General features: G+C 41.9%; 1 protein-coding gene across 2 annotated transcripts in view; it reads right to left on the bottom strand.

Moving 5' to 3' along the window:
* Positions 1-531: 531 nt before the first annotated feature.
* Positions 532-10,907, bottom strand: part of CA10 (carbonic anhydrase 10) — a 622,326-nt gene continuing 611,950 nt past the window's right edge. For both annotated transcript variants that reach the window (XM_004271808.2, XM_049701630.1), the window contains 3 exons: positions 6,555-6,709; positions 3,349-3,523; positions 532-1,839 (listed from right to left, as the gene is read on the bottom strand). In XM_004271808.2, the coding sequence (XP_004271856.1) occupies positions 1,817-1,839; positions 3,349-3,523; positions 6,555-6,709 (353 nt within the window). In that variant the 3' untranslated portion in view covers positions 532-1,816. The remainder of the gene's footprint in view (positions 1,840-3,348; positions 3,524-6,554; positions 6,710-10,907) is intronic.

The raw sequence follows: 10,907 nt of genomic DNA, 5'->3' as shown, positions 1-10,907 counted from the left end.
ATCTTTGCAGACAGATCTGGTTTTCTGGAAAAATATGATTGCTCAGAAACAGGGTCATATGTCATCATGGTTAAGGCCATCATCTAACTAATTTTGGTGCAAAAAGTGGAAAAAATCAAATTAAGTGTATTGTTTCAAATATGAAATATTTGGCTGTTTGATTTTTTTTTTCGTCATCAATAAACCTAGCCACTTGCTTAAGTTTTTGACATATTTGTGGATGTTCCCGTTTGCACAGATCCTACATGCCTGTGCTTTCCCTTCTTTCTGGAGCTGTAACAGAAAGGAAAGATGAAAGTTACTTTTAATTTGGCCACTGAATGAACAGCCAAGTCTTCCCTTCCAGCAGCTAAGCCTATATGTTTTCTCAACAGGGTATTAATTACCTGGCTCTGGGAATGACCAGACAGGCTGTTCTGGAGGCTCTGGCTGCCCTGCTGGCCATAATGCAATTGCTTGTGGACACAGCAGGACTCAGAGGCTTCAGCAGGCAGTGCCCTCCTCCTCAATAAACTCAGACACAGTACTGGATAACTTGTTACACACATTTATTGATTTCTTGACAGTAACCAAACACAGTGAGTGACCATTATAAACAAGAAAAGAAAGGCATTCATTTGTACTTTGTGAGATCCAGCTGCACCTGGAGAGAAAATACACCCCTTTCCCAAGAATTTACAAGACAAAGTGCATTCCTTCAAGGGAGCATCATGGGGGTGGGGTGGGGTGGGCGGTGGCAGTTTTGAAGTGCAAGAAATCTGTCACCTACTATCTCAGGCTGAACCTCACCTCATATGAATGATCGAGCCATGGAGTGGAGTTAAAGTTATACTTGCTTAGCAAATGCATTCCCATTGCCACAAACTCAGTAAAAACTGGCTGCAAATGAGCAAAACATGTAGATGAAGGAACAAATGAAACCAAAGAATGCAGTTGTATGGAGCCAGGTCTTAGCCTGTAAGGAAGGAGAATAGACTATAGCCAGAAAAATGAAATTAACTTGTTAAACACATTTATTGAGCTGTTAACAATAACCAAACACAATGTATGACCTTTGGAAAATAAGAAACAGCAAATGGATCAATATGATCTTGGCAAATCCTACTACACATATATGACAAAGAGGGGTAATAATTCCATTTTTTAATAGTCTGTGGTGATATATATATATACAATGTGCATCTATTCAATGTCTGTCCTTTTTTCTTTTTAAATTGTTGAGTAAACAGAAGAATCGCAATCTAGAAATGTGTCCTTGGCCAACTTTGTCTTGGCTCACCTGTCACCAGCACCCATAAAGGATCCTAGGACACTATTTGAGATTACTTGATGCAAAGAACAAAAGTCCACTTGATGCTGTCAGAGCTGTGTTTTCTCCTCTCTCTCTTTTGGAAGAATTTTGTAATATACAAGGCTGAAAATTCTCATTCGGTAGATTTATTTGTTTCGGAAAACAGTATCAAAATTGTAATCAGGTTAATTGGTTATTTTCTTCTAAGACCTCTTATGAATGAGCCTTTTGTTTCTAAAATTTAACTTCCCATCTTGGGGGCTGTATGAGTGTGTATGTGAGTAGATATATTTGCATGTGTGTGTATGTGTGTGTGAGTGCTTGTGTGTGTATTTGTGAGTGTGTGTAAGAGATATATTCCTCTGCCAAGGTTTTGCAGACAATTTTCATGAAGAAAGGGCCGATCCAAAGAGTGAATGAGGCTTGAGGGAGGAAAGAAAGAGAAGAAAGAAGGGGACAGTTTAGGTTACGTCAATTCACAGTTGTAGCATTTCACTGAGGTGGGATTCTTCTTGGCTTACTTTCCTATTTGAGGAGCCATTCATTTACTGGAAAGAGAGAGAGAAAAAAACAAAACAAAACACACAAACAACACAAAACAAGGCATAATTGGATTAATTTACACACAGTTTGGGGGGCTTACTCCAAAGGGGAAGGGACAGTTTTCTAAATGTCTGCTTACTTGTATGTATCCCAACTACCCTCTCCACTTTCTTATGAACCTCTAGGCCTGAGCTATCCAATAGGGTTGTCACTAGCTACATGTGGCTAATATAAATCTAAATTAATAAATAAAATAGAAAACGTAGTTGCGTTGTCACACTAGCCACACTTCAGACATTCAATAGCCACATGTGACTAGTAGCTACCCTATTGGACAATGCAGACACAGAACATTTCCATCCTTTCAGAAAGCCATAGTGGATGGTGCTGCTTTAGACCAGGGGTGGGCAAATGACAGCCTGCAGGCTAAATCCAGCTGTGAACTGCTTTTGTAAATAAAGTTTTATTGGAACACAGCTACAACCATTTATTTACATATTGTCTATGGCTGCTTTCACCCTAAAACATCAGAGTGTGGCAGAGACCCTATGACTCACAAAGCCTGTATTTACCATCTGGCCATTTGCAGAAAAAGTTGGCACTCTGGGTGTGTCCCTATTCCATCTACTTCATGATTGTCGTGAGGAGCATATGAGAGCCTGGATAGGGAAGCCCTTTTGAAACAATAATGTGCTGCCTAAATATGGGGACTATGGATGTTACCAGGCAACTTTAGAAGCAGCTACCACCTCTACCTTCCACTTTATCTCTCCAACTTCCTCCACATTTCTGTCTTTAATTTTCTCTCTCAGACACACCCAGAGCCCTGGGGTTAAATGATTTGGCTGGGTTTGTATGGCTTGTTAGTGTCAGAACCATGGCAGCAACTTGGGTGTCCTAACTCCTGGTTGGGGGCATCTCCACGACACTGTCCTTCCTCCACCTTCCTTTCCATGTTGAGAGTTTATGACAATGATCAATAGGTACTTAGTGTGTAGAAGGGAAGAGAGAGGGCTGGGTGTGGACCAGAGGGTTATGGGAGGCGAGAGGCATCTTGAATGTCCCCTCTAGTAGGAATTATAGTCACTTCTAGGGACATAGCACTAGAAAAAGATACATTCATACACACACCTCATTGGGTCCCAATGGCCTGGCATCCAGAATTATTTGCTCACCTTCTAGGGGAAAAGGGGATCTATTGTGTATATAACTAAAAGCGCTAATGCTTCTAGCTGTCCTGTTTTAACACGTAACTTTGGGAACATCAGCCTCTCTGGGCTCTTCTGTAAAAAGGCAATGAAAATGCTGTCTTGCCTGAGCCAGACAAGATTTAAAGATTTGATCTCTGTCTCTGTTTAGGAAATACAGACTTTTTCAATAGAAAAGCACCATGTAAATATCACTTATAATCATGACTCCTCCAATGGGAGATAGTGCCTGGCCTTTCAGAGTAGGTGTGAGCAGGAAGACTGGACTTGGCCTGTCTCCACTGCCCACTGAGCCACTGAACCCACCTCTATACTGAAGCTTCTGGGCCCGGTTGTTTGGACAGTCCTTCCCCTGTAAACTGAAGTTGATGTTGGTGCGGATGCAACGGTTGTTGAGTGGCTGGACGGGCCTGAAGTTGTCACTCATGCTCAGAAAGATCTGAGACGGTTGATTCTGGCTGAGCAGGCGTAAGGAATGCATCTGAGGAGAGAGAAACAACTGTGAGATCCACCCATACCAGGAAAGAAGTAAGACCATGTAGACTGTGGCCAACCCAGGCAGTGCCAGCTGTGTGGGAAAGGACACCTGAGGCCTCCACAGACCCTGATTCATGGGTTCAGTGGGTACAACCCACTGATGCCTCCATGCTTGGAGGGAGCCTTGCTTCAAGCTCCCTGGCTCCTGTGTGCCTCTGAACAAGTCAGTGATTCTCTTCTGTCCTATGACACACTGTCTGTCAAAGGAGGAAACCCAGCTGGGTGTTCTCCAGGGTCTCTTCTTTCTATCACACCTTGGGGTCCAGTAATTCAGGGAATTGTTCTCCCACATAGATATTATTCAAACTACAGTGATTGGTCCAGGAGTCAGAGCTAAATTAAGCTGGATTAATTCAGTTCCTTTTCTGTGAATATCAGGATCTGGAGCTGGACTAAAATGTTTGCAGCCATGTTCCACCCAGGACTGTGAAGCTAAAGAATACTCTCTAGCAGTAGAGGAGAACGAAGCTACGGTGCAGGAGGGAGCAGGAGAGAACAGAGAGAAAGGGCTTCTGGGCTTCTGATTCCAGTGACTTCCTGACATCAATTTCTGATCTTAAATTCCATAAGTTGACCCAGTATCTCATGGATAAATCCTTTTTCTAAGCTGAAGTTAGATGGAGGGGGTTGCTAGTCACTAAGAGTCCCAGTAAATACAGATAGCATCAGATACTTCAAATTGTTCAAATTGCTGTTGGGTTGTAAATACATATCCTGTAAAGGAGATTGGATTTGCTTCCTTTGCTTATCTTTCCTCTGAGTTTTTATAGACTCTTGCAATCATAGAATAGACTCATGTAATTTACCCCCTTCATTACAAAGAAGAGAATTCACTTCAAAGAAGTGGGGCAACAGGCTTAGGAGCTCATAAGGAGCCATTAGTAAAGTTGGCCTCAGAGGCCAGATCTCCTAGTTCCCATTCAGTTCTGAGAAATACTAGCCAGCCCAACTAGGAATACTGTGAGATGCTCTAAAAAATCCCACATTCAAATATGTTTATGAAATGTTACATATCATATTGCCTCTTCTTGGAGACTGACGTGTATATCATTCTAAAGACCCTGAGAAACCTTCCAGCAATGAAATCGATTTAGCTCTTTTTATTTCTTTTTTCTCTTTTATTTCTACTTTTTAAAAAAAAATTTTTAACCTCTTTATTGGAGTATAATTGCTTTACAATGTTATGTTAGTTTCTACTGTATAGTGAATCAGCTATACATATACATATATCCCCATATCTCCTCCCTCTTGCGTCTCCCTCCTACCCTCCCTATCCCACTCCTCTAGGTGGTCTCAAAGCACAAAGCTGATCTCCCTGTGCTATATGGCTGCTTCCCACTAGCTATCTATTTTACATTTGGTAGTGTCTATATGTCAATGCTTCGTCCCAGCTTAACCTTCCCCCTCCCCGTGTCCTCAAGTCCATTCTCTATATCTGAGTCTTTATTCCTGTCCTGCCCCTAGGTTCATCAGAACCATTTTTTTAACATTTAGATTCCATATATATGTGTTAGCATATAGTATTTTTTTTCTCTTTCTGACTTACTTCACTCTGTATGACAGTCTCTAGGTCCATCCACCTCATTACAAATAACTCAATTTCATTTCTTTTTATGGCTGAGTAATATTCCATTGTATATATGTGCCACATCTTCTTTATCCATTCATCTGTTGATGGACACTTAGGTTGCTTCCATATCCTGGCTATTGTAAATAGTGCTGCAGTGAATATTGTGGTACATGACTCTTTTTGAATTATGGCTTTCTCAGGGTATATGCACAGTCGTGGGATTACTGGGTCATATGGTAGTTCTATTTTTAGTTTTTTAAGGAAGCTCCATAGTGTTCTCCATAGTGACTGTATCAATTTACATCCCCACTAACCATGCAAGAGGGTTCCCTGATAAAGCTTTTTCAAACATATTTGACCAAACCACCCATTTTGCTCTGCCTTTTGAACACTGGAGTTGTAGAGCACACTTTGGGAACTAACCCTGCTGTCTTTTCTCACTCAAACAGGTAGGGTGCATCTATAGTTAGTTTGTGCTAAGCCTTTCCAGATGCTGATTCTTTTTATTTATTTATTTTTAAATGTTTATTTATTTATTTTTGACTGTGTTGGGTCTTCGTTTCTGTGCGAGGGCTTTCTCTAGTTGCGGCAAGTGGGGACCACTCTTCATCGCGGTGCAAAGGCCTCTCACTATCATGGCCTCTCTTTTATGGAGCACAGGCTCTAGACGTGCAGGCTCAGTAGTTGTGGCTCACGGGCCTCGTTGCTCCGCGGCATGTGGGATCTTCCCAGACCAGGGCTCGAACCCATGTCCCCTGCATTGGCAGGCAGATTTTCAACCACTGATTTTTAACCACTGCACCACCAGGGAAGCCCCAGATGCTGATTCTTTAAACATAAATTTGATGAGCTGAATTGTGTACCCCCAGATTAAAAAGTTAAAGTCCTAACCCTCAGTACCTCAGAATGTGACCTAATTAGGAAATAGGGAAATTGCAGATATAATTAGGTAAGATGAGCTTATTGGGTTGGACCCTAATCTAATATGACTGATTGGGGTAGGTCATAACCCCATTTGACTGATGTCCTTATTGTGGGGTGGGGGTGGGGGTTGGACAAAGAGACACAGACATTAAGAGAATGCCATATAAAGATGAAGGCAGACTGAGGTGATGCTCCTACAAGCCAAGGAACACCAAAGTTTTGCCAGAAAACCACCAGAAACCAGGGAAGAGGCATGGAACATATTCCTCACTTCCTCAGAAGGAAACACCTCTGCAGACACCTTGATCTTGGACTTAGAACCTCCAGAAATGTGAGGCAATATGTTTCTGTTGTTTAAGTCACCAAATTTGTGGTACTTTGTTAAAGCAGTCCTAGCAAACTAATACAATAGGCACTCCACAAACCCAGCCAGTCTTCACATCATCTTCCCCATTAGCTAAAAGACCACAGAGAAGCTCACCTGCATCCTGGTTATATAGACAGGTTTGTTCATTATTATCCAGCTTGCCGTCTCATAGCAGGGTGGGATAGTCATTGACCCATCATAAGTAATGAAACTAGAGGTCTCTGGATATAGTTCCTCTATATTAAGTCCCTGTAGTAAATATGCATCATCTAGAGAAATAAAAAAGACTTAAGAATTAGATTTCTTGAGAAAGTGCTGGTGTTGCTGATAATTTTTTCTTTTCAGATTCCAGAAGACTATAACTCTCAGGATGGGCTACAGTAACAAACAGTTCCCCAAATCACAATCACTTTAAACAAAAAAAATTCTATTTATTGCTCGGATACAAGTCCATTCTAGGTTGGCTGAGAGCTTCCTGCATGTCATTGTTGTCCATACTCTGGGACCCAGACTATCAGAGCAGCTGCTGTCTAGACCCCTGTGATTCACAATGATAGGAGGAAAAGTAAGCATGGTGGAACATATGTTGGCTCTTAAAACACTGGCACATGTTGGCACATGTCACTTCTGCTCACATTTTGTTAGCCAAAGAAATCATATGGCCAAGGCTGATGTTAGAGATTTAAGGAAGCACATTCCTCCCATAGGATGAGACAATGAATATTGGTGAACAGTAATGTGGTCTACCACAAGGAGAATAGGAAAAGCCAAGTCCTTGGTTATGGTCCCTGATACCTGGGCCCATAACATTATAGTCATAACGAAATACACAGTTAAAGGCTTTTAGGACCCGTTAAAACATTGCCTGGTCACCATCCTTATTTATTAGCATTGCTTAATTAAGAGAACATTAAGAAAATATTTTTAGAAAAGTAAGTCAGACCAAATCCTACCATGAGATTTAACTGTTAAATTCAACAACTGATTTCATTTTTGTGGCTTTCCTCTCCATAAGGCCCATACAAATAACCCTTTGTCTTATACCTATTCAAGGTATTCACACTCATATATCTTTTATTATTAAATATACTTTTTCAATTATAAAAGTAACATAAATACATATAAGACTATATGGAAAAAAGAAAGAGGAAAATAATAACTCTGATCACATAAAACAATTGCCATTAACATGTTGGTATATTTCATTCTGATTTTTAAATTCAATGCATTGGTTGTATTTTTATAAAATTATAATGTACTGGAGTTTTCAAATGTCAATAAATTTCAATGAACTTCTCTCCTCCTCTTCTCATGATCCTTCCTCCCTTCTTTCTGCAGACTCTTTCTCTCTTCTCTTGGCTTCTAAAACACCATACTTGGGACTCCTATTTTTCTGGCCATTCCTTCCAGGATTCTGTTGCTGGATTCTTATTTTCTACCTGCTTTACTCAGTGTTGGCATTTCCTGAGGATCAGTCCAAGGCTCTTTCTTCCCTCAGTCTATATTCTCATCATAGCCCATCTACATTCATGGCTTCCATTGCTCTCTGTACCCCAGTGATCTCTAATCTATGTCTTCAGGAGTCTTGCACCCACTGGTTTGCCATGAGTGTCCACAACTGTGGTCGGCCCAGGGAGCCTGAAGAACACATGGCAGAGACCCAAAGCCTGGCTGGCAGAGGGATAAGACCTGCTCCTCCAGTCCTCCTAGGTTCACATACATTTTCTCATCCATGTGTTCAACTCCCAGTGGGAAAGAACTGACTCTTTGGTGGTTGATATAATCTCTCAAATTCAGTATTGTGTATGTATAATGGTAAAAAAGGACTTTCACATACAGCTGGAACCTCATACTGTCCTAATAAGATTGGTCAGGCATATAATAACATCTTCATTGACAAGAAACTGAAGATCAGAGAGGCAGAGTGACCTGCCCAAGGTCAGAGTGCTAGATGGTAACTGCAGAGTGGAAAGTGGAATCCAGCTCACCTGACTTCCAGGCCAAAGTCATTCATTCATTCAAAAAATGTTCACTAGGTACCTCTTACTGCTGGATACTGGGTTAGTCTCTGGGGTAGAGCAGTGAACAAGGATAGATGCCTGCCCTCATTCTAGCTGAAGAGACAGATAACAAATTGCAAAAAAATATATAATATGTTGACCTTAATATCAGGGTGGTGATGATAAATGCATCTTGGCCCAGGCTGTACATACTTATCCTGAGCGTTAATGCTGCTAATCCATTTTCCTGGGCAAAAATCCCTTACCTTCCCCATCTCTTCCCCCAGAAATTTCTCACTCAAGTTTCTCTGATAAGAAAGAACCATCTTTGCCAAGGAAATTTGGATTTCAGAGCTCCTTTGCTTGCCAGCTGAGTTAAGGACAAGTCAACTGATCCAGTGGTTTGGAACAATGCAAATAAAACCAGTTAGCCTGCTTCATCCTAAACTGCCTCTCCTGGCCTCTGCCTATCCTTATAGGGTAACTGAACTTCTCCAGGGCTCTGTCCACAAAATGCCCATGAGAGAGATTGGTCAAGCTGGATTAGAACACCAACACTAGGAGAACGGGCTTTCTTTCTCTTTCCATTTAAATGTTTCTACCTTTCTATCAAAACATCAGGGAATCAAGACAAACCCAAGAGAGACATAGTGATTGGAATATAGCTGGGCTGGATCTGTACTCTGACTTGTGCAGTCAGATGGTTCCATGACAGAACTGTGGTGCCCAGAGTACACACTGATGTGATGGTCCTTGGAAGTTAGATCAGGTGTCAACACAACAAGCTTATGTTGAGTAGCCACCATTTGGCTCTAACTATTTCTTAAGCCCCTAGTATGTGTCAGGCACTAAGCTAGGTATAGGCAAGCAGGATGTAATGTAAGTGAATACAGCAAGAAACCACAGAGATAGTGATATATATCTGCACTGGGTACATTGAGAGGCTGTCAGTTATGCCTGGGGGTGGGTGGGACTGCAGAGGATTAATTGAGGAGCTGACCTGAACTGTATCTTGAACAACAGGAGGTAATCAGTGTGTGGCTGGTAAGGGTGGCTGTCAAGGGCACTGTAGATGGTCACAGTAAAGAAAGCTAAAGACACAGAGCAGCACATACTCAGGACAGCTAGTGCATGGGTAAGATGCAGGGGAAGGGGTATTGTGAGGAATAAGGCTGGGGGGGTGGTCAGTACAGGCCACACCCAGAAGGTCCTTCTCTGTGCTGTTGGGAATTAGGGCTTCATCCTGTAGGCAATGTGGAGCCACGGAAATGTTTTAAGCTGAGGAGTAGCGTGATCAAATTTGCACTTAATGATCTTTCCTCTGATGGTGGCTTGGCCTGAAGATTAACATATTGAATGAGAAAAGGAAGCATTTGGCACATGTTTATTAAAGGTCAATGTGATTTGTTTAACCAAGCTTGCACTTGGAGCATATTGGGTACTCTAGCATGCTGCTATTATTGTATTTTTTAAAAACATCTTTATTGAAGTATAATTGCTTTACAATGGTGTGTTAACTTCTGCTTTATGACAAAGTGAATCAGTTATACATATACATATGTCCCCATATCTCTTCCCTCTTGCACCTCCCTCCCTCCAACTTCCCTATCCCACCCCTCTAGGTGGTCACAAAGCACCAAGCTGATCTCCCTGTGCTATGCGGCTGCTTCCCATTTGCTATCTATTTTACGTCTGGTAGTGTATATATGTCCATGCCACTCTCTCACTTTGTCCCAGCTTACCCTTCCTCCTCCCCATATCTTCAAGTCCATTCTCTAGTAGGTCTGTGTCTGCTATTATTGTATTTTATTTTATTAGGTGTGGTGGGGAGGAGAGATGGAAGGAGACCATAGAATGAGGGGTATTCCAGGCATGACTAGAGTAAAGAAAAACAACATTTATGTTTTTCTGAAACTATAATTAGCCTCTGTGTTTCATCTGTATTTGAGGACAGGGTGTGTGTGAGTGTGTGTGTGTGTGTGTGTGTGTGTGTGTGTGTGTGTGTGTTGGGGTCAGGGGGAAGGCCAGGAGCAACAGGTTACATTCATGGATTTAACCCACATAGCAGGGCAAAAACCTGCTTCCAAAACACTCTTGTGCTGATATCCCAGGCTCTGCTGCTGTGGTCCTGCCAGGAGATTCCTCTTCACCCATGTCACCTGTGAGATGTGCAATGGTTGCCACAGAACATGGCAGCTTCTACCCTCCCACAGTCCTCATTCACCACTTTGTTCTTCCCATGAATCTGCTAATATGCATACTTCATCTTTGCCCTTTTAATTTCCTCACACTACAGAACTTGGAAAAACCCCTGTGTGAAGAATGTGAACTTTGGTCTCAGACTGGAGTTTCAGTCCTGGCTTTGCTGTTCACCATTTGCATGACCTTGGGCATGCAGGTAACCATCTGAGCCTCAGTTTCTCAGTATGCAGATGGTTGGAGTGGAGAGTGGACTGAATGGTTGTGT

The sequence above is a fragment of the Orcinus orca genome, chromosome 19 (genome assembly GCF_937001465.1).
Source record: "Orcinus orca chromosome 19, mOrcOrc1.1, whole genome shotgun sequence".
In the NCBI taxonomy this organism is placed as follows: Eukaryota; Metazoa; Chordata; class Mammalia; order Artiodactyla; family Delphinidae; genus Orcinus; species Orcinus orca.
This window is presented reverse-complemented; position numbering and strand designations above follow the sequence as displayed.